This window comes from Zootoca vivipara, chromosome 2 (genome assembly GCF_965207765.1).
Source record: "Zootoca vivipara chromosome 2, rZooViv2.hap1.1, whole genome shotgun sequence".
NCBI lineage: Eukaryota > Metazoa > Chordata > Lepidosauria > Squamata > Lacertidae > Zootoca > Zootoca vivipara.
The window spans coordinates 113,585,431-113,608,674 of NC_142584.1; the positions used below are offsets into that span (position 1 = coordinate 113,585,431).

General features: G+C 47.3%; 3 protein-coding genes across 5 annotated transcripts; 2 read left to right on the forward strand and 1 right to left on the reverse strand.

Moving 5' to 3' along the window:
* The first annotated feature begins 3,142 nt into the window (after positions 1 to 3,142).
* Positions 3,143 to 10,227, forward strand: LOC148687094 (uncharacterized). 2 transcript variants are annotated; one of them, XM_088663833.1, is made up of 5 exons: positions 3,143 to 3,349; positions 4,250 to 4,883; positions 6,542 to 6,668; positions 7,440 to 7,559; positions 7,800 to 10,227. In XM_088663833.1, exons 2-5 carry the CDS (start codon positions 4,347 to 4,349, stop codon positions 9,158 to 9,160), a joined length of 2,145 nt encoding a protein of 714 aa, XP_088519959.1. In that variant the 5' UTR covers positions 3,143 to 3,349; positions 4,250 to 4,346; the 3' UTR covers positions 9,161 to 10,227. The 2 variants fall into 2 exon arrangements, with proteins under 2 accessions (XP_088519959.1, XP_088519960.1); XM_088663834.1 differs by having other exon boundaries at positions 3,213 to 3,349; positions 7,803 to 10,227.
* Positions 10,228 to 12,427: 2,200 nt separating this feature from the next.
* Positions 12,428 to 13,974, forward strand: SURF2 (surfeit 2). Its single transcript, XM_035107878.3, has one exon. The coding sequence runs from the start codon at positions 12,664 to 12,666 to the stop codon at positions 13,501 to 13,503; it is 840 nt and encodes a 279-aa protein (XP_034963769.3). The 5' UTR covers positions 12,428 to 12,663; the 3' UTR covers positions 13,504 to 13,974.
* Positions 13,975 to 16,041: 2,067 nt separating this feature from the next.
* LOC118081156 (uncharacterized) lies at positions 16,042 to 22,653 on the reverse strand. 2 transcript variants are annotated; one of them, XM_035107413.3, is made up of 3 exons: positions 22,518 to 22,653; positions 20,812 to 20,941; positions 16,042 to 19,998 (listed from the first exon to the last, which is right to left on the reverse strand). In XM_035107413.3, exons 1-3 carry the CDS (start codon positions 22,521 to 22,523, stop codon positions 17,978 to 17,980), a joined length of 2,157 nt encoding a protein of 718 aa, XP_034963304.1. In that variant the 5' UTR covers positions 22,524 to 22,653; the 3' UTR covers positions 16,042 to 17,977. The 2 variants fall into 2 exon arrangements, with proteins under 2 accessions (XP_034963304.1, XP_034963303.3); XM_035107412.3 differs by having other exon boundaries at positions 22,332 to 22,552.
* Positions 22,654 to 23,244: the final 591 nt, after the last annotated feature.

Below are 23,244 nucleotides of genomic sequence, written 5' to 3' on the forward strand. Positions count from 1 at the left end.
AGGCCGAAGTTTATAGTAGGTTTTAAGTTTGTAGGGTATAAATCTGTAGCATGTACACGGTCCTTGCCACTTCTAGCGGGAGGGAGGTGGGATTGAAGGGTGGAGAGTACGGAATGCGATGTACTGTACTGATGAATGCCGATTTGTATATATGCAGAGAGTTTTAAGCTTTAGATTTCTCTTCTCTCCCACTGCCCAGCCTCTTATGTCAGCACTTCTTCCAGGAGTGGCTCCGCGTTTTGGGATTAGCTTTGCCCTAGGATGGGGACATTTGTCATTGGAAAGACATTTGACTCACATAGCTAATAGATTTTTTCCCCGTTCCTAAGTAGCATAGGGGTTCTACGATGATCAGATTTGGCTTGTTTGGTTTTTTCCCCCAATCCAAGAATTTTAGAGAAAATGTTTTTATGGACCTGTAGGAAACACTGATTATAACAAATAAAAAGGAGTTCTTAAAAAAAAAAGTGAAAAGCATGGCATGGACATGATATACCTTTGAAAAGAAAAAGTGTATTTTTCATTGTAAACTCTTAACACTGTGGTGGTTTGTTAAGAGAGTCAGTGCAGTGTTTAGAGTTGCGGTAATCATTGTTGAACCTTCCAGATCTAGTTGGGCCACAGCTTCAGATGCGGGAGAACCACTTGGAACCAAAAAAGATCCTTTATGGAGGAGCATTCCATCACTGGGGGGCCACCACAGAGAAGGCTCAGTGGAACTTATAAAGAGCAGGCATACTCAAGGTGTCTGGACTACAAGTCCCATCATCCCTGGGGGCTGATGGGAGTTGAAGTTGCAACACCTGGAGGGCACCAGGCCAGCTGCCACCCCTGCATTAGACAATTATTATTATTATTATTATTATTATTATTATTATTATTATTATTATGAGACTCTGTAGGGCTCCCATCTGCAAACAACGCCTCTCAGATAAGGACCAGCGACACTTTCCTCTTGGTGCAAAGACATGCCAGATTGAACAAACCCCAGTCGCTTTCTTGAATGGATGTGACTGGAAACAAACAGTGAGGTTGTGTATCCGTAGCAGCGACCAGAGGAGGAATGGCCGCTGGGAGGAGTGCAGAGAGAAGAAACATTGCAGTGCTTCTGCAGCAGCATCTCTGGACGCCTTCCTCTGCCCCAGCTGCAACAAAACATCTCTCTCCCCTATTGGTCTCTGCAGCCACAGATGGATGCCAAGAATGTTCATAGAATCATAGAGTTGGAAGAGACCACAAGGGCCATCCAGTCCAACCCCCTGCCAAGCAGGAAACACCATCAAAGCATTCTTGACATATGCCTGTCAAGCCTCTGCTTAAAGACCTCCAAAGAAGGAGACTCCACCACACTCCTTGGCAGCTGTTTGGTAGCTCCTTGTTGTTGTTGTTGTTGTTGTTGTTGTTGTTGTTGTTGTTGTTGTTGTTATGCATTTATTTATTTATACCCCACCTTCTTCCCTGGCAGCTTACAGATAATAAATAATAATTTTATTATTTGTACCCTACCCATCAGACTGGGTTGCCCCAGCTAGTCTGGGCGGCTTCCAATGTATATAAAAACATAATACAGTGGTACCTTGTTTTACAACCATAATCTGCTCCGGAGGTCCGTGTGTAAACCAAAACAGGTTGTAACCCAAGGCGCGCTTTTGCCAATGGGGCCTAAAAAAAAAAAATTGTTCGTAATCCCCAAAAAATGGGTTGTAATAAAAAAAAAAAAGTGGCAAACCGGGACACACACTTCTGGGTTTGACGTGTTTGTAACCCAAAATGTATGCAAACCAAGACATATGGAAACCAGGGTACCACTGTAAAACACTGCATATTACACATTAAAAAAAACTTCTCTATACAGGGCTGCCTTCAGATATAGTTGTTCATCTCCTTATCTTCTTCCTCCTCCTCCTCCAACGCCCCCCCCCCATTGCACATTCTTTGCACGAAAATTATTAAAATGTCAATATAATAAAAAATAAGAACATAAGTACTGTGTCCAGCTCTGGGCACCACAGTTCAAGGAGGATACTGACAAGCTGGAACGTGTCCAGAAGAGGGCAACCAAAATGGTCAAAGGCCTTATGAGGAACGGCTTAGGGAGCTGGGTATGTTTAGCCTGGAGAAGAGAAGGTTAAGGGGTGATATGATAGCCATGTTCAAATATATTAAAGGATGTCATATAGAGGAGGGAGAAAGGTTGTTATCCGCTGATCCAGAGAAGCGGACACGGAGCAATGGATTCAAGCTACAAGAAAGAAGATTCCACCTAAAAATTAGGAAGAACTTACTGACAGTAGGAGCTGTTCAACAGTGGAATTTGCTGCCAAGGAGTGTGGTGGAGTCTCCTTCTTTGGAGGTCTTTAAGCAGAGGCTTGACAGCCATCTGTCAGGAATGCTTTGATGGTGTTTCCTGCTTGGTAGGGGGTTGGACTGGATGGCCCTTGTGGTCTCTTCCAACTCTATTATTCTATGAAAATGTAAAGGTAAAGGTAAAGGGACCCCTGACCATTAGGTCCAGTCGTGACCGACTCTGGGGTTGCGCGCTCATCTCGCATTATTGGCCGAGGGAGCCGGCGTATAGCTTCCAGGTCATGTGGCCAGCATGACAAAGCCGCTTCTGGCAAACCAGAGCAGCACATGGAAACACCGTTTACCTTCCCGCTGTTGCGGTTCCTATTTATCTACTTGCATTTTGATGTGCTTTCGAACTGCTAGGTTGGCAGGAGCTGGGACCAAGCAACGGGAGCTCACCCCGTCACAGGGATTCGAACCGCCGACCTTCTGATCAGCAAGCCCTAGGCTCAGTGGTTTAACCACAACGCCACAGCTCTGAATTCGACCAAGAGCTGCCCAGAGATGTCGTTTGTCATGATTTTACAACAGCTAGCGACCCCCAAGGGCTAAATGGAGCCTCCAGTGCCAGAGGCAGTCTATCTCTTAATACTTGCAACAGAAAAAGGAGCCGGCTCTTGTGCTTGCAGTCTTCTAGCTGGCCACTGTCAGAGCAGGAGGCTGGGCTTTTTAAGGAGAGGTGAGCCTTTTGGGTCCTATCCAGCAGGGTTGGGTTTTTTGGTGGGGGGGGGGGGAATTGGGTGCGTGGAAATGACTTTCTCAGGGTTAAGGCGACAGATTCCTGTTTCCCAGAACAGCCTGGATGCATTAGGAGGAAGAGGAGGGAGAGGAACCGAGGACATCACTTCCTATCCTGCCGGCCATAGGGGGCGTGGGGTTGGGGGGCACCGGCGGTAGGGTCCTTTGCCCAAGTAGCAGCCCAGCAAGAGGGGTGGGGGACACGTTGCCCCGTTGATGCCTCCTGCGTGCCCCCCTCCACCTTTTGCAAGAAGATCCTTTGGTGAGTGCAAGGCGTGTTGCAATTGCAGAGGGAGGGATTTCAAACAAAGCTCCTGGGGAAAGTCCAGGGAGACGAGACAGAGCGAAAGATCTGGGGCTGGAGGGACTTCTAAATACTGTATATATATATTCTTATTGTTTTTCCCATGTTTTGATTATCTCACGTGCAAATCGTGGCTTTGGAAGGCGATTAACAAAAGCAATAGTTCTAATGAAAGAGGAGCGGGATGTGGTTGGAAGAAAAGGGCTGTGTGTTTGCAAAAAATAAAAATAAACGAGTTTTAGGGGAGGGATTAGCCAGCCCCGTTTTCATCCAGGCTCAGTATAGGGCTTTAATATGCTGCGACCCCAAAGCTGGGGGAGTGCAGGGGGGGTAGCCAAGGATGTAACAGGAATAATAATAATAATAATAATAATAATAATAATAATAATAATAATAATAATAGACAAAATGGCACTTCACGCACCAGAGGGAGTGGACTGCAGCCCACAAAAGCTAAAAGATTAGGAAACGTTTACTGAATATATGGGGAAAGAATTGTGTATACCTGAGAATGTTGGCAGCATTAAGATAAATTCAACAGTGTAAATATGTTTAGATGGATGTAATAATGGAATACAGGATGGTTTAGTTTATATAGGGATTTATATGTAAAATGAACCATTGAAAGAGAAGAAGGGAAGTCATTGATATTATACGGATCTTAAAATGTGTATTTTAAATTGCTAAACAGAAAATTTAATATATATATATTTATATTAAAAAAATAAAGTCAAGTAATATGTTAACACCATGAACTCTGGTGGTTTTGCAACTACTGGTCTTTTGCACTGACATTTCTCTCTCCTCGCCTCTAGAGTCTCTCATAACCTTTTTAATGGTGCTTACTCCTTCCCTTAGGGAGAAGCTTACTGGGAACAAATTTGGGCCTCTTTGGCCTGCGGTGTGTGTTGCTTTGAGGTGCCCAACCACCCTTCTAATAGTCAGCGTTGGACTAATGGTCACCCCGGTCGCAGATGCCCGGCTTGGCCTGAGACACAAAATGGCCACTGAGCAAGGCAGCGCCCGCACCCCAAGCTTCCAGTTGCCGGCGGATCCGAAGGCGGGGACGAAAATGGCGGAGGAGGAGCAGGCCAGCTACCTTGCCGGCAGGGCTGCGGGTCCTTGCATTCTTCAAGCCGGGAGCATGTGGGGCCTTGAGAGAAGAGGTGGGGAAGATACCCTGAGGGGGACCAGCAGCGTCTCCAACTCTTGGCATCAATATATCCGGCCATTTAGTCACCACGAAGCCGAGTGGCCGCGGCAGGTTTGCCGGCAGCTCTGGGAGCTGTGCTGCCGGTGGCTGAAGCCGGAGAGACACGGCAAGGAGCAGATTTTGGACCTGGTGGCCCTGGAAGAGTTCCTGAGGGCCTTGCCCCCAGAAATGCAGAGCTGGGTCAGGGCGATTGGGCCAGAGGGTGGTTCGCGAGCGGTGGCCTCGGCCGACAATTTCCTCCCAAGGGAAAGAAGCAGTGAGGAGCAAGAAGAAGAAAAGGTAAGAAGGGTTTGCTGCAAGTGATCCGAAGGGGTTGAGAAGGTAGGTGCAGGATGGGTGCTTGCTGACCACTGTTGCGCCGTTCCTTTTTCCTCTCGATGTTCGGGCAGTGGGTGCTGTTCCTTAAGTAGCCAAAACAGCACCACCCATGAGTGGGAGGGACCAACAGGCTTAGGGAACCCCAGTCTATCCGCAGAAGTACAAAAAGGTTTTATGGGGGGGTCCGGAAAATCTTGACAGGAGAAAATCTCAAAACAGCCCATAGAGGAATGAGCATTCTTAAATGACATTTGAGCCATACCTCTGAAGCTCTGTGACATCACTTTAGATGGTCATGAATTCTCCCAAAGAATCATGGAAAGTGGGTTGTTGTTTTTTAGGATGCCCAGAATTCTTAGGGGGCAATTCTGGGCATCCTAAAAAAACACAAAAACAAAAATCCACTTCCCAGGAATCTGGGATGGTAGGATGAAAGGAGTCTGTCAACTTGCCAAGGAACTGATAAGATTCATTACTGAGTCATCTGCAGTTTGACAGGCTGCTCTTCTTCCCAGGGTGAGAGGAAAAATGGCGAAAACAGGTTATTTATTGGGACAGAGTGACTTTTGCAGCTGTTGTTAAAGTTGCAAAACAACGAAGCACAGGACAGAGCATGGGAGAAATTTCTGGAACAACAATGGGATATCAGCTCAGGCATGATGGAGAACAGCAACAACTGGGAAAAGATAGACATACTGATAACATCTTGCAAGGACAGGAAGAAACACCACGGAAAGAATAATTGCCAAACACAGGAAGAATAAAGTTATACAGTGGTACCTCTGGATGCGAACAGGATCCGTTCTAGAGGCCCGTTCGGAACATGAAAAGGCTGCATCCTGAAGCACCGCGTCTGCGCACACACATGACACAATTCTGCGCATGTGCGCATGCTGAACCTGGAAGTAACCTGTTCTGGGACTTCCAGGCTCGGCGCCTCCGTAAACTGAAAAGACATAACCCGCAGCAGACGTAACATGAGGTATGACTGTAGTTTGAGTGCCTCACTTGTAGTTTTATAAATCATTTAATGTGTCAACATGAATAGAAGTTGTTAATATTGCAGTTGTTGTATAATGGGATTATTATTATGACAGGAATGTAATTGAAATTAATAAGATTCTGGAACGCCGAAATCAAGAAACGCATCCACCATCAATTCTAGCACACGGGGAACCACCTTATCTAAATTATATAATTCGGTATTTGAACGATTGGTATTAGTAATTGTATTATAAATTGGCATTGTTATAATGAGGCTATTATTGGATTGTAATTGAAAACTAATAAAAAGTATTACTTAAAAAATAAGATTTATTATTATTAGGGGGCCCCTATCCCCATCACAGAGCTACAATTCCCCGAGCGGTTTAACATGCAACCCTTCTTCACGGGGAACTCTGGGAACTGTAGCTCCGCCTGCTTTCTAGCAGATCTTTACACCCATGAGGACTAGAACCTTAAACAAGCGTGGAAGCTGCATTCTTTGCTCAGCTCCACATCCCATGCTTTTCCTACGCTCCCTGGAAACGGTGGCACAGCCCTCTCTAGATAGCAACCCTGTGAGCAAATGAGAAATCACGCTGCTGAGAAGTTGACGGTGCTCTTTCCTCTTTCAGGAGCAGGTGACTTTTGAAGAGGTGGCCGTGTATTTCTCCAGCGCCGAGTGGAGTCTTCTGGATGCCGGCCAAAAAGCCCTGTACAGGGAAGTTATGCTGGATAATTATGGGAACGTGGTCTCCTTGGGTAAGGACGTTGTTCAAAAAGCACAGAATGTGGGTACTGGTTATTGGTTTGGTTCATCTCAAGGTGTGTTTTGGCAGCTGAATTTCAACACCTTCCCTGCTGGGGGCAGGATATTCATAATCCACCTGACCCCACAGATGGCACTTTCATATTTACAGCTCTATGATAGCACTTTAAACAGTCATGGCTGCCCCCAAAGAATTCTGGGAGCTGTAGTTTATTAAGGGTGCTAAGAGTTATTAGGAGGCCCCTATTCCCTTTGCAGAGGTAAAAGTCCCATAATTCCCTGGGAAGAGGGATTGATTGTTAAACCAGTCTGGGAATTGTCACTTTGTGAGAACAGGGGTCTGCTGTCAGCTCTCAGCACCCTTAACCAACTACAGTCCCCAGGATGTTTTGGGTGCGGAAGCTGTGGCTGCTGAAGGGGTATAAGAATTATTTAATTGTATAGGGGAACGCGGCCGGGGGCAGCTCCACATTTGAGGGCGGACATGGCAAAGTGGGGAAGAGTTGCAGTTCTGTGGCCGAGCAGAAAATCTCAGGTTCAATCGCTAGCACCTCCAGGCGGGATTAGGAAAGGCTCCTTGCCTGATTCCCTGGAAAGCTGTTGCCATTCAGTGAAGACAATCCTGAGATAGCTTTCCTGTGGAAGAGTCTAGCCACTTTTCTGGTGTCTGAAGAGCGCCAGTAAGGTGGAGTGGAGCCCTTTTCGAGAAGTCACAAAAATTAAAAAGGTTGTTTTGGTGGTTTTTTGTTTTGTTTCCTCTGAAGGACTTTGGCTTCTCAAACCCGAATTCGTCTCCTGGCTGGATGAAGAGGAAGAAGAAAGTGATATATTTGTCCAGGGAGCTGCTGAAAGAGAGGAGAGATCAAGAGGAAGGAGTTCTTTGGGTATTTATTTAGATTCACTCTTCTTTGATTTACACGCTGCCCTTTAATAGGTTCCCAAAGTAGCTTACAGAAAGTCCAAATCCCACACTAAAACCACACACACACACACACACACACCCCACAATATGCTAAGCTATCAGCAGAATTAAACAAAACACCAGGCAGCATTAAAAAAAAACCAGACAGAAGATTTTAAAAAACCAACAAAAATCTTATGTCACAATTCTCTGCTTCTTCCAGCAGGGGTTGAGAAGGGGTGTGAGAAGCAGACGAATGGCCCGGAAAGTTCTAGAGATGTGGAACTGTGCGGTGATGCTTTGTTGAGAAGAGCTGAGCCAGAAGATGCGCTCGGTAGCGCATGGGCAGAAGACGACGAGGGGCAACTGGGGAGCCGCTCGCATGAAAGCCAAGTCCAGTTCCTTAATTGCCTGGAAGGATATGGCAAGCCTGAGGATTATTTGGCCCAGCTGGGAATCTTCCAGAGCGAGGGAGCTTTCGAAAGCATGAAGGCCTTCATGCAGAATCCTGACCTCCTTGTCCCGAACCAAGCAAGTCTTCCGGGACGGAGGACGCACCAATGCTTGGTGTGCGGGAAAAGGCTGGCCAGCCGAGGGAAGCTCATCATCCACGAAAGGACCCACACGGGAGAGAAGCCGTTTGCGTGCTCCGACTGCGGGAAGTGCTTCAGCCAGCAGGCGCACCTCAGCGGCCACCGAAGGACCCACACGGGGGAGAGGCCCTTCCAGTGCGCTGAGTGCGGAAGGAGCTTCAGCGACAGGACCTCATTCAAGAGGCACGAGAGGATCCACACGGGAGAGAAGCCCTACGAGTGCACAGAGTGCGGGCGCCGCTTCAGTGACTGGACGGCCGCCAGGAGGCACATTGCGGCCCAGATGCGCACCAAAGCCCACAAGTGCGCAGACTGCGGGAAGGGCTTCCAGAACCTGGAGGAGCTCCTGAAGCATGAAGAGGGGCACCCGAGCGACAAGCCGTATACGTGCTCGGTCTGCGCGCAAGGCTTCAGCAAGGCGCAGTACCTTTTCAGGCACGGCATAACACACGTGAGGGAACGGCGTGAGCAGCAACAGCAGGACCAGAGAGGCTCCCCTCACGAAGGGGAAGCGGCCACGCAGGAATCATCGGTGTGCGCAAGAGAGGGGCGTGAGGGCCGAGGGTGCAGCGAAGGCTCGCTCGCCAAGTGCGCCCTGAAACGTGCTGGAGCCGGGAAGGCCTTTGGGTGCTCGGAGTGCGGGCGCAGCTTCAGCCAGAGGACCAACCTGGTGATCCACTGGCAGACGCACACGGGGGAGAAGCCCTACGAATGCGCCGAGTGCGCGAAATGCTTCGGCACCCGGACATCCTTGCGGAGGCATCGGAGGATCCACACGGGGGAGAAGCCCTATCAGTGCTCGGACTGCGGGAGGTGCTACAGAGACGGGACGTCCTTCCGGCGGCACAAACTGACCCACACAGGCGAGAAGCCGCTTTCGGAAAGCTTTCCAGCTCCAGCCCAGCTCATTAAACAGGAAGAAACCCACATGGGGGAGATTCTCTGGGGCAGCCCCAGTTGCAGGGAAACTCCAGCTCAACAACCGTTCTAAAAGAAGAGGCGTCCAAGAAAGAAGTCACATAACAGCAGGGGTAGGGAACCTGTGGACCTCCAGATTCCCTCCCCCCCCCCAAATTATTTTTGCCGGGCTATAACGCCCTTTCTCCCTCACCACTGACCATGCCGGCCGGGGAGTTGGAGTCCAACACAGACCTAGAGGGTCATTGTGTCAATGAAATACAAACTCTTGTATTGGGGTAGAAGCTGTTTCTTATAAACCGGCCACATCCCCTCAGGCCGCTTATCCATTTGAACTCCCCTTAGCCGAATTGTAGTTCAGCAACATTTAGAGTGCTCACAGCAGCCCCCCCCCCATCCTTGGTTTCGCCCTTCCTCAAACCCCCCAAAAGTTCTACCAGCCCATTTCCACCCCACGTCATAATTGTTAAGTTTCGGAACTTGGCCATGTTTACGCCACACATTTTAAGACGCCATGATACCACTTTGAAGTGTCATGGCTTCCCAAAAATAATTCTGGGAGCTGTAGTTTGTTAAAGAGTTGTTAGGGGACCCTTGCTCCACCCCCCAGATGTACAAATTTAATAAATAGTAATAATAACAACAACTATGGGAATAGTAACACTGGAAGGGGAATAGTGGGGTCTCCTATCAACTCTCAGCACCCTTAGCAAACTGCAACTCCCAGAAGTCTTTGGAGGGAAGCCATGATTTTTGAAAGTGCGTTATAAATGGATTGTGTGAAGGTGGCCTTGGTGCAAAAGTGCCTCAGTTTGAATGTCTGCTGGTTCAGTTACAAAGTAGCCTGGTATCTACAGTGGTACCTCGGGTTAAGAACTTAATTCGTTCTGGAGGTCCGTTCTTAACCTGAAACTGTTCTTAACCTGAGGTACCATTTTGCTGCCGGTGCGCGATTTCCGTTCTCATCCTGAGGTAAAGTTCTCAATCCGAGGTACTACTTCCGGGTTAGCAGAGTCTGTAAGCTGAAGCGTTTGTAACCCGAAGCGTTTGTAACCCGAGGTACCACTGTATAGGCAAAGACTGCAGCTTCTGAAACTAAGGAAATCTGGAAATTAAAAATAAAAATATCTTGTTTTAAAAGGGATGCATATTACATCTTGTTTTGCCCCTCTAAGATTTGAGTATGCAGCAGAATGGGGGCTGGGGCAGAACACCTTAAAACGACAGGACAAAAAAAAAGTGGGAAGGGGGGGGCAAGCTCTGGTGTTCATTGAAGCAAAATTCTTCATTGTAGCTTGCTCTATGGGTTTTGGAGTTTAAAACTCCTTCAGGAGCTCTAGGTGGAAATCAAGCCTTAATTAAGAACAGTTGAGGAAGTTGGGTATGTTTAGATTGGATAAGACGAGACTGAGAGGAAATATGATAGCCATCTTCAAATACCTCAAGGGCTCTCACATGGAAGAGGGAACAAGTTTGTTTTCTCCTGCATTCGGAGGGTAAAATCTGAAGCAATGGCTTCAAGTTACAAGAAAGGAGATTCTGGCTAACATCAGGAAGAACTCCCTGACAGTAAGCGTTGTTTGACAGGGGAACAGTCTACCTTGGGAGGTGGTGGACTTCCTTGAAGTTTTTAAAGCAGAGGTTGGATGGCCATCTGTCATGGATTTAGTTGAGATTCCTGCAATGCAGGGGGGTTGGACTAGATGACTCATGGGGTCCCTTCCAGCTCTACAATTTTATATGCAACTAGTGTAATTCAGCCCGTTAAGTAAACGGGCGCTAGAACATCCCGGGGTTCAGAGAAGCGCTAGCGCAGCGCTTCTCCGAACCCCGGGACCTGTCCTTCCTGTCGGCGGCAGGGGGGCAGGAACGAAGGAGGGGAAAGCAGCCCTTTCTCCTCCTTCCTTCCTCTCCCCCAGCCGCCGACAGGAAGGAGACATCCCGGGGTTTGGAGAAGCGCTTGCGCGCGCTCCCCCCCCCCGCCACCAACGCTCAGTCCGGCCAGGAGCGGCGGTTGGCGGCCGCAGGGAAACGGTAGGTGGGGGTGTGTGTGTGTCCAGTCTCTGCGTCCAATCCCTGTGTCCGTGGGGCACATGCGCAGTAGTGCGGACACAGGGACTGGACGCAGAAACACTTGCATATTATTATATAGGATTCTATGGATCTCTGAAGCACCTCCCTGGCTGTTAAAGGTGGCTGCAGCTGTGTTCAACATAGCACACCTCTCACTCTCCTTTAAACAGCTGCCTGCCATCTGCGCTGCTTGTTCGTTCAGCTGCCTGCCATGCTGTTGTATGTTGGAGATAGCTTGTCCCCTGAGAAGTAGTCACATGAACTGAAGTGTAACAACAGCCTTACGTTTTTATGTATATAGGAAGACATTTCCAGCCCCGGGAAATCATTGAATATTATTTACTACTGTTATCCATGCCTCACATTTCTGGAAACAAAGCCTTTGATTTCTGATATTCAGCCAATTAGGAATTTTATTTCACTGAGTCCCAGACCCATTTTAAAGCACGTGCGTCGTAGGCAGTGTATTTTGATACACCAGAGTCACACATTTACCTGTCTGCTACGCTGAATACCGGATTGAAAGGAAGCAAATGCTCTTCAAATGCTCAATTGGGCAACATAACGGCGGTGGGTTGCTACTTTCATTTTTAGTCACGGGACTGTTTAAAGCAGGGGTAGGCAACCTAAGGCCTGGGGGTCGGATGCAGTCCAATCGCCTTCTCAATCCAGCCATCGGATGGTCTGGGAATCTGTGTTTTTACATGAGTAGAATATGTCCTTTAATTTAAAATGCATCTCTGGGTTATTTGTGGGGCATAGGAATTCGTTCACCCCCACCCCAATATAGTCCGGTCCCCACAAGGTCTGAGCACAAACTGCTGGAAAAGTTTGCTGACCCCTGGTTTAAAGAATATTGGGAACCTGTTGTTTGTTAATGGTGCTTGTTGGGTGATCTCTATCATTCTCACAGATCTATGATTTTTTAGAGGGGTTTAACTATCAGTCCCTCTTATTACTTATTAAAATTATTAGCCGTTTTTTGACCCAGCAGTTCAAAGAGACTTAAATATTTTAAGCAAAAACACACATATATAAAAACCAGCATTAAAAAAAAATCTAGAAGAAATTTCTTTAAAAAAAAATAAAATTAGAACATCCCACCCAGGCAAAAAGTTAAAACACAAAGGGTTGAGGAGGTGCTTCTGCCACAAAATGGGGTGGGTGGGTTATTGGATTATTATTATTATTATTATTTATATTATGTATTTTTTGTTTTTATATTGTGATTTTAGATTGTGAATTACCCTGAGACCTGCAGGTACAGTACCTATAGGGCAGCATACAAATTTAATCAATAACAATAAACAAAACACACAGGGAACCCCTTCGCCGCCTATACGCCTATAATCTTTCTCCAAGATTCCTGTATGGAGTCTTCACCCAAACATCATCACCACCATTATTATTGTTATCGTCATCATCATTATTAAGAAACCAGCTCTTCACCTCGCTTTTCGCCCCGCATATGGGGGAGGTGAGGGCAGGGAGCCGGAACTGTTTATGAGTGCCAGGTCTGCGATCGTTTCCCACGTCTCTAGGAGCGGCAGCCAGGGCGGACCTGATTGGCTGTTGCCGCTCCTTATTTCCCTCGCGGCCACCGTAGCCCCACCCACAGCGGCCATGTGCGAGGCGGCGCGCGATGGTCCGGCAGACGCGGTGCGGAGCTTCTTGCGGGAGCATCCTGCGCTGCGCCTCCTGCCTGCGGGGGACAAAGTCCGCTGCGCCCTGACCGGCCACGAGTTGCCCTGCCGGTTGCCGGAGCTCCAGGCCTACACGAATGGCAAGAAGTACTCGCGGCTGGTCCAGGCGGCCGGGGCGCTGGACTACGGCGAGTATGGGCCGCACATCGTGCCCAGCACTAAAAACCCCGCGCAGCTCTTCTGCAAGCTCACCCTACGCCACATCAACAGGATCCCGGCGCACGTCCTCCGCCACGTGCAAGGCCGGCGCTATCAGAAGGCGCTGAGAAGGTATGAAGAATGCGAGAAGGAGGGCACGAAGTACGTCCCCGCGTGCTTGCTCCGGAAGCCCCGTCCCCGGGATGATCCACCGGCAGGGATCCACCGGCAGTCCGATCGGAAGGGATCCTGGGAGCATCCGTCCAGCAGCGAGAGCAGCGGAACGGACGACAGCATGAGCGACTTGTACCCGCCTGGGCTTTTCCCGGAGAAAAATCCAGCAGCCAAGGGAAGGAGCCGCGACCGAAAGGTGGCAGAGCCATCGGTGGATAAAAGTGTCGCGGAGGGAGAGAGAGGGGATCCCATGGAGGTGGATTTGCAAACAGGCACCAAAAGGGCAAAGAGACAAGCAGGTCCCTTGAAGAAGAAGCTCAAAAGTTGAAACCAGAGACCCGGAAGCTTTGGGAGAGACGTCTGTGGGAAAGAGACGTTTCTTGACCCCACAAAACACCGATTGTGTGTGGCGGAGGGGCTGGGGAAAGAAGACGGGTTTAGTCTGCCCTAATTCTGACCCCTCCCCCCAAATAATAATAATATGCATGTCTAGTGGCTAGGGATGTAGTCCAGTCCTAGCAGGTGGCCCTTGGCTGTTGTAGATATTGCTCATACCTTAGGGGTTAAAAAATAAACCCCAGCTGTAAAACAGGCATCTTCTCATGTGCCAAGGTTAAGTGCATTGGTTGAACAGTGTTTAATGAATTAGTTCAAATATCTTGGGTGATTTCTAGTTCATCGGACCATCTTCTGTCAGGTCACAACCGGAGGCCCATGGCATTATTTCAGAAATCCAACCCTTTGGGCCTTTAAGCTTACAGATTGCAATTGTTGGGGAAAATAAACAATTCAAATTCCACTCTGTGTGTGCCAATGTTTTCTTAGTGTTAGTATATTTTATACTTCAGCACAGCAGCATGTAAACTGCTGAATACTTTTTTTTTGGGGGGGGGATTGCCAAGAATCAGGGTTTCCCAAACTTGAGTCTCCAGCTATTTTTTTGGACTACAATTTCCATCATCCTTGACTACTGGTTCTGCTAGCTAGAGATGATAGGAGTTATAGTCCAAAAACAGCTGGAGAGAGACCCAAGTTTGAGAAACCCTATTTTAGATGAACTGCGAACTTTGCCTGCAGCTTCAATGACAGTACAGAAAATGCTGGAAAACAAATCAAGAATTATATAATTGGGTAGGAGCTGGAAGGCTGGAATAAAGCTTACGAAACTGGCAGCTGCTCTTTCAAAAAATAAATAAATGGTGTGTTAAACCATAAGTACAGTTCTGGACAGGCTGTGAATGTAGGCACACCAAAAAGAGAATATGAGGAAAGACACAACTCAAGTCTCCTAAGGAACTCAGTTTTTTAAAAAGCAAATTTCTAGTCCTTGTGGATTCAGAAGTGCTTGAAATACAATGTGAGTGATGCTTGCTGAAATCACAGAACCCAGTAAGAGTCCATCAGAGGTCCCAGGGCTGGAATCTAGCCGCAGGGCCCTGCATAGCTCCTTCCTTCTCCCCATAACTTACCATATCTTTTTGCAAAATAGAAATAAACTGCAGACTAGGTTATGCCAAGCAAGGTGATAATTTATTCAGGTAGCAAAACTCCCCCCAAAAGTTCTAGAAGAATTTTGAGCACCTGAAAGTGAATTCCCCTCCTGCAAATATTTATTTCTCCATGGTTTATACATAGCTTCAGAAATATGGACTAATTCAACATGGACCACACTCTGAAGTCTCTCCCTCCTGAACCACCAACACAGTGCTCTCATGACTGGGAAAGGAACACTTCTCCAATCTGACATGAGCTTACAGGGGTCTCTCTACCCACACTGGTTAAAAAATTGTAAAAAAAGAATCTAGAATAAAGGTGGCAGTCACATAACTTATGTGTGGGAGAATGCTTTTCAAACATAAGGCATCCTGATCCTATACATCCTGATTTTCCTGGACATTACTGGGATTTTACATTTCAAAGGTGGAATTGATGTCCGGGGTGAATTTCTGAAATGCGGCGCTTTGTCCTGAATTGGGGGGGGGGGTGTCTAAAAAAAGCTCAACAGCTTTTGGCAACCCTAAGCAAAGGCTATTAGCCGTGGCAGCCGAATGGAGACTCCATCTCTAGGGCCAGTCTACCTCTGGGTATCAGTTGCATGGGAGGGATGTGGTCTTTATGTTCTGCTATGGCCCACCCAAAGGACTCTGGCTGGATGTTTGGAGGAATTAAGGAAGCTGGACCAGATGGGCTCCTTGGCCTGATCCAGCTGTTCTTACATGCTCAGAACACATTTTAATAACTCTGGGACATCCAGCAAAGCAGGATGTTGGAAGATTCCAGGCAAGCACAGAGTTTAATTATGGAACTCGCTCCTGCAGGATGCAATGGCTTTAAAGGATTTAAATCAAATTCATGGGGCATAAAGCTGGCTAAGTTCGACCTCCACTGCCAGAGGTAGTTTACCTCTGGATAATAGCTGCTGGGAATCACAAGTGGGCAAAATGCTATTACATGGAGGTCCTGCTTTTGGGGTTCCTTTTGGGGCATCTGTTTGGCCACTAGGAAAGCAGGATGCTGGCTGGGCCTCCTGTCTGATCCAGCCTGTCAGGCTCATCCTTGTTGGAGGAAGAGCTCTACAACCCAGCAGGGATTGTGTGGCTGCTGTATTCATACTGCGTGACCACCCTGAACAAACGTATCAGCACCAGTAAGTCGATACTGAGACTGCTGTGGATCAAAATTTTAATATACAGGCGAAACTCGGAAAATTAGATTATTGTCGAAAAGTGCATTTATTTCAGTAACGCAACTTGAAAGGTGAAACCAATATATGAGATAGATGCATGACATGCAAAGCAAGATATGTCAAGCCTTTATTTGTTGTAATTATTTGTCGTTAGGCGGGTCATTTATAAATGGAATGTAATTAATGAAATGTAATAGCGATGTTTATTTTTGTATTATTGTAACTATTTGTTTTATTACTGTGGAATTTCCAAAAGAAATCATTTGTAAAAAGAAAAAGAAAAAATAATAAGTTGCATTACTGAAATAAATGCACTTTTCAACGATATTCTAATTTTCTGAGTTTCACCTGTATTTCCAACCCCATGGTATTAAAATTTTGATCCACAACAGTCTCAGCATTTACTTACTTTCACACACCCTACCATTCTGCAATAGTCCAAAATCCACACCTTTTTAGCTTATACAGTATATTTATGGCTGATTTGGGGTAAAGGTAAAGGACCTCTGGTTAAGTCCAGTCGAATCCAACTTTGGGTGCAAGCACTCATTTCCGCTTTCAGGCCAAGAGAGCCGGCATTTGTGCACAGACTGCTTTCCAGGTCATATGGCCAGCATAGCTAAACAGCTTCTGGCGCAATGGGACACCGTGACGAGTGCCAGAGCACACGGAAGCACCGTATACCTTCCCACCACAGTGGTACCTATGTATCTACTCGCGCTGGTGTGCTTTCAAACTGCTAGGTTGGCAGGAGCTGGGGCAGAGTAACGGGAGCTCACCCCATCACGGGGATTCAAACTACCAACCTTAGGATAGGCAAGTTCAAGAGGCTCAGTGGTTTAGACCACAGTGCCACCCAGATTTGGGGACAGTTTTATCAGTCCTGCTAGCCAGACATTTGGTTGGCCACTGTGAGAACAGGATGCTGGACTAGAGGGGCCACTGGCTTGATCCAGCAGGTTCTTCTTATGCTCTGTGTGTAAACAGGTGTTCATTAAACTCGAAAGAGTCTGTAAGGCTTCTTTTGCCTATGGGTTCTGCTAAATAGTATTTCTTAAAACAGCAGGCCAGGAATCTCAATCCAGTCTCAGGTGAGGCTCAGCGCCATCACCTGTCCAGTGCTTTCTCCTCACTCGCCTGCCTGGTTCCCAAACTGTTGGACCAATGTCAGCACCATATAATTTTATTGCACACCGGGTCAAGTTTCCTGGGAGACAGAAAAGAGGAGCAGGAAGAAATGAAGATCTCCTTCCTCTGGAGGGAAAGGGCCAGAGGAAATATTGAGGGAAATCAGATATTCAAAGGTTAATATTTCAAATAACAATAATAATATTTCGCCCTCCCCCTAAGAAATCCACACACACCTGAGAATAGCAATGAAAGGATAAAAGGAAGATAGCTGTTAACAGGAGGAATGAAAGAAACTGGCAGCTTGGGGTGGGCATAGGGAACGGTGAAAGGAGGAAAGGAGAAGAAATAGCAGGAGATGAATAAAATTACTTGTGATAGGTGCATGGAGAGAAAGGAAACATAAAATAATTTGACTTCTCCACTTAGAGCAAAATTCTGCCTAAAATGAAGCTAACATGATACTTCCATGATACTGCTCACAGCTTGAGGAAAGCTAACTGTGGAAGCCTGTGTTACAAGGAAATGGCTAAGGCAAAGGATTTAGAAACTGAGATCAGGGAGCAGTGATTTGCAGCTGATTGTGCTGAAGTTCATCTCAGATCTGCCACCATTTTGCGACTAGCTCTGCCCTTGCACCTTATGATTGGTGGGCCTCATGTTTGTTGCTGGGGGTTTAAGTAAGTTTCAGCCCTTTTAAGTGTTTGCTGGAGGTGGACAGTTTTGAGACCAATCCTGCTCTGGTGAGAAACTAGCTCAGCCTGGCTAAAAAAACCCTTCCACCGTAATCTTGTTTCTGCACCGTTTTTGCTTTCCTGTGTGTGATGATCACCATGGAAGCTTTTCCTGCAATCTGTTCCTTTGTACAGTTTCTCTCTGCTGTGGAGCCATAAACATGGTTGAAGCACTCTTGATTGCTGATACGGTTTCTCTCCTAACTCAATGATTTGGATTCTCAGATGAGTAAGAAGGTAGATGATGCAAACCTTTACAGGGTTTCTCGTGCTACGTGGATTTTCTTGTGCCTGAAGAGGTGTGAGGGGTCACTGAAGTTCCGCCCACATTCGGGACACACAAACGGCCTCTCCCCTGTGTGGATTCTCCGGTGGTTCACAAGCTGCGAGAGCTGACGGAAGCACTTCCCACACTCCAAACACGTGTACGGTTTCTCCCCTGTGTGGATTCTCTGATGTTTCACAAGCGGTGAGCGCTCTCGGAAGCATTTCCCGCACTCGGAGCATTTGTACGGCTTCTCTCCCGTGTGGATTCTCTGGTGACTAATAAGGGCCGACCTCCTCCGGAAGCATTTCCCACATTCCGAGCACCGACACGGCCTGTCGCTTGTGTGGGTCCTTTCGTGCACGAGTAGCTCGTTCCCTGTGCAGAAGCTCTTCCCACAGGCCAGGCATTTGTACGGCCTGTCTCGTGTGTGGGTCCTCTTGTGCCTGATCAGGTGCGAGGGGTCTCCAAAGCTTTTCCCACAGTCGGGGCAGCTAAAGGGTTTCTCCCCCGTGTGGGTTCTCTCATGGTTCATGAGCTGCGAGTGCTGGCGGAAGTCCTTCCCACAAATGGAGCATTTGAAAGGTTTCTCTCCTGTGTGGATTCTCTGATGTTTAATGAGGACTGATCTGCTGCTAAAGCTCTGGCCACATTCTGGGCATTTATATGGCTTCTCTCCCCTGTGGATTCTCTCATGGGCAAGGAGACCTGAATTGTGGTTGAAGCTTTTCCCACACTCTGAGCACTGATACGGTTTCTCTCCTGTGTGGATTCTCATGTGAGTAGTAAGATAGGCACTGGTGCTAAAGCTCTTCCCGCAAACAGAGCACTCACAAGGTTTCTCTCCAGTATGGGTTCTTTTGTGTCTGTTGAGGTGAGACGGGTCGCTGAAGGCCCTCCCACAATCTGAACACGCATATGGCCTCTCCCCTGTGTGGATTCTCTGGTGGCTCCCGAGCTGAGAGTGCTGTCGGAAGCATTTTCCGCACTCTGCACACTTGTAGGGCTTCTCTCCCGTGTGGATTCTCTGGTGTTTCACAAGTTGCGACTGCTGCCGGAAGCACTTCCCGCACTCGGAGCATTTGTAGGGCTTCTCGCCTGTGTGGATTCCCTGGTGGTTCATGAGCTGGGAATGCTGTCGGAAGCACTTCCCGCACTCGGAGCATTTGTAGGGCTTCTCTCCTGTGTGGATTCTCTGGTGTTTTGCGAGCTGCGAATTGTATTGGAAGCACTTCTCGCACTCGGAGCATTTGTGTGGCTTCTCCCCCGTATGCATCCTCTGGTGGCTAATGAGGACCGACATCCTGGTGAAGCTTTGCCCACAGGCAGTGCACTGGCACGGTTTCTCGCTCGTGTGGATTCTCTCGTGCATGAGAAGCTCGTTCCCTGTGCAGAAACTCTTTCCACACACCAAGCACTTGTATGGCCTCTCTCTCATGTGGGTCCTCTTGTGCCTGATGAGGTGCGAGGGGTCACCAAAGCTTTTCCCGCAGCTGGGACAGCTGTACGGTTTCTCTCCAGTGTGGATTCTCTCGTGGTTAACAAGGTGAGAGTGTTGGCGGAAGCCCTTCCCACAAACGGAGCATTTGAAAGGCTTCTCTCCCGTGTGGATCCTCTGATGTTTAATGAGGACCGATCTACTGTTAAAGTTTTGGCCACAATCTGGGCATTTGAACGTAGTCCTGCTGGCTTGGATTATTCCATGTGACAGAAGATCAGATGCCTCCCTTGGGACTTTTACACACTCAAGGGGTCCCTTTTCGTGCTGATCCTCGGGGAGACCCTGCTGGAATATTCTGTCCTCCAGTTCCTCGTACCTGCCCTGGTGATCAATCAAGTTGTCCTCCTCTTCTGCTAGGCAGTTTCCCTGCTGGCTCTCAGAGGCTTCATCTCTCAGATTGGGGCTCCAAGATGAATTCTGTTCCGCTCCTCTCAGTAGCATCGCATGCGGTTCCACTTCTGCAGGATTTCCAGACTGATTTGGCTCATTCCCACGCATCCACTCATCACCTGCCGGAATAAGAACAGAATTCCAATGTGCGTCTTTTTTTGGAGAGAGATGCGAGGGGCAGAAAAAGGAAGCAAGCAAGCAAGCTCTGGCTACACACTAGGAGCAGCTGCATGGAAACAGCCACGGTGCTACATGCCTGAATCCCAGTTGGACTGCTGTAACCTGCTCTACGTGGGGCTGCCTTTGAAATGTGCTCGGAAGCCCCACCTGAAACATCATATCTCCCTATACGAACTTGCCTGGGTTTTGAGATCCTCAGGTGAGGCCATTCTCTGTCAGAAGCACAGAGCCTTTTCTGTGGCAGCCCCCATACTGCGGAATTCCCTCTCAGGAGATGTTAAACTGCCTTCCTTTTTGTTATCCTAAGGCCTTCCTATTAATCCAGGCTATTGAAAACCAAGGTGCAGGCGATGCAGACCACTAGGCCGCCGTCAGGGCAAACTGCATCTTAAGGCGTGTTTTTAATGTGTTTCAATGTACTTTTAACTATTGTTTTCAGTCAGGATAGTTTTACTCCTTTGTATCTGATACAGTCAAACCTCGGGTTGTTGAACATAATCCAAATTATTAAATAATCTCTGCCTTTAAAACAAACAAACCAGGGTATGTGTGACTCTAAATTCATGGAGATTAGATCTAGCAATGACCAGTAATCATGGTGAATAACAGCAGAATGTCTATCGTTCCCCATCTCTAAAGCACAGTTTCCCAAAGTGGTCGATACTGATCCTTTGGGGTCAAATTGCAAAGTGCCGAGGTGGGTGGGTCCCAGGATAGAATGAGAGGGCAAATCAAGCAAAGAGGATCCTTGCCTGAGAAGGTGGCAGCTCCATCATCGGCCTCTTGCTTGATATCCTGGAAGAGCAATCCCTGCCAAGTGTCTTGAAGAGCATCCTCTGTCCCGGGGAGATTCATTTTTTCTTGCTTCTGCGGACTCAGAACCTAGCAACAGAGCAGCAGAGATCTTGTTCAGTAACGAGGTACAGAAAAGGAAAGAGGAGCATTGATCATTTAAACCATTCTGGGAATTATAGCCCTGTGAGGAAAAGATGGGGAGGGGACTCCTATGAACTCTGAGGATATTTAACAAGCTACAGTTCCCAGGATCCTTTGAGGAAAGCTTTGACTGTTGAAAGACCCTCTTGCCATGATGGGAGGGGAGATTGTATATCATGGGGCGGGGGAATTGAATTGGTAATTTCCCTTCTTTCAAATCTGTTTTCCATATAATTCTGTCTAAATCTACACACCTCTGTTTTTTTGCCTTTGTAAGTACAAGGAAAACCCTTCAGGGAGTTCCCATCTGAAGCAGATATTTTTTTACTTTTTAAGGGCCTCTGTCAAAAATTTATAATCCTCTCTCTTCTTCAAGACCTCTTTTAGAATTATAATCCTCTCATCATCTATTTCAAGACCTTTTTCATAATATGTCTGGAGCACTCCGTCTTTGATAGAATTTCCTAGTAATCTTGACCATGTTGACAGAAAGGCCCTTTTCTCTTCCTTTCTCTGATTCAAGGCGCACTGAATCCCCTTCTGCTTCAGTCCTGCTAATGCAGACTGCGGCTGGAGACCCAGGCAGACACACTTCTCGGCTCAGCAGACACTGTAGTAAAAAACAGGGCTGAGCCAGAAGCACTCCAAGTACTTGTTCCCTCCAAAAACCAATGCATTGCCTGAAAATATTATCCTCTCTCTGCAGGGTATAATCATAAATCAATATTCTTCATGGGGAATGCTTCTGCCAAATGGAAACAAAGAATAATATCAATATTCAGCGACAATGCATGTTTCCAAATCTTAAGAGGAGATTATTGTTGTTGTTGAATTATGAAAGTCTGTGTTTTCATCTGTATTCCCTCCCCGCCCCCACAAAAAAACTTCAATTTCAGTTGAGAAAATTGATGACTTTGCTGTTTTCTCTCTGCACTGTAAAGATTTTGCCGTGGTTTGAACCAGTAACATCAGGTGGGAAACCTCTATTGGCCGTACAGATGTGACTTCCCCCAAATACCCCAAACACTCAAAAATAGAGACAGTCTAGAAGCGATTCCAAGCCCTCTCCAACGATCCTCATAGCAAGGCATCGATTTGGACACAACAACCTAAATATCGGAAAAATAGAGGCCAACTTTCCCGCTTTCTGCTGCCAAGAGACTGGCTGCTAAGCAAACAAGAAAAAGTGTGCGTTATTAAATATAGTATTTAGTAACAGCTTTAAGAGGGAGTGTTGGAGGAGATTGCAGATTTCCATCTGGGGCTGTGGAGACATTTTCTCCCAGCAACCCTCGGTGTAACCTGAAACTTGCAGAGAAAACTACTACGCCCTTACCCAACTGAGCTTGCAGTCTCCTCTCCATCGAAGACTGGGATTTAATGCAATTAAATGCGGGCTTTGTGGGCGCAACATCGCCAAGCCCTTTTCCACACCCCTCTCTCCTTTGCCCCTTGCTCTGCTTAGCCTCCAGCCTGACGAAGAGCTCTGCTGAACCCGAAAGCGGGCGCTTTTCACACTCACCGACATCACCTCCCACCAGCTGCCCTGCTCTCTCGGGTCCTCCAGCCAAGGTTGAGCGAAGCCGGAAAAGGCTCTCGCGGCCTCTCTAGGAACGAAGACTCGCTCTCCTTAACCCTATTTACGGGAGGAGGAAAAGGCGGTAGGGTGGGAGAACCATTTTCAGAGTCTTGTGACAGCTGAAAGGATGCTAACGTCAGATGCCACGATGCAGTTTTCCCCAAGCTTGGTGCCCTCCCATCAGCACCATGGGGCTTTGCCTTGAGTGCTCGTTTAGTATGATGTTGCTGCTGATTTATTTTAATTCTATTTTATTTAAAACATTTCAATTGAACAAAATAAAGCGGCCGGGGGGGGGGGAGGGGGAGAAAAGGCGCATTAAAAAATACCAAAAAGAAACAACCACTATAATTCCATAATACAGAGGTATATAAGTGAAATTATTATTTTAATACCTATCCATTTATTTATAACCCACTGTATTTTTTTATAAATGTATTCCAAATGCCATTCTATTTGTCCATACACAATCTGCGTCTACCGTATAAGCTATCTGTCTGTATGTTGCAAGAGTTGTCAGAATAAAGGGGGCTATAGATTTATCATTCCACTGACTCAGTCTTTTAGCCGTAGTGAGGACACAGCAAAACCATTTACGTTGACAGGTTGTCAAATCCAACGTAATTTAAAATAATGTTATCCTCTGACAGTACTAGCTTCTCCCCGTCCC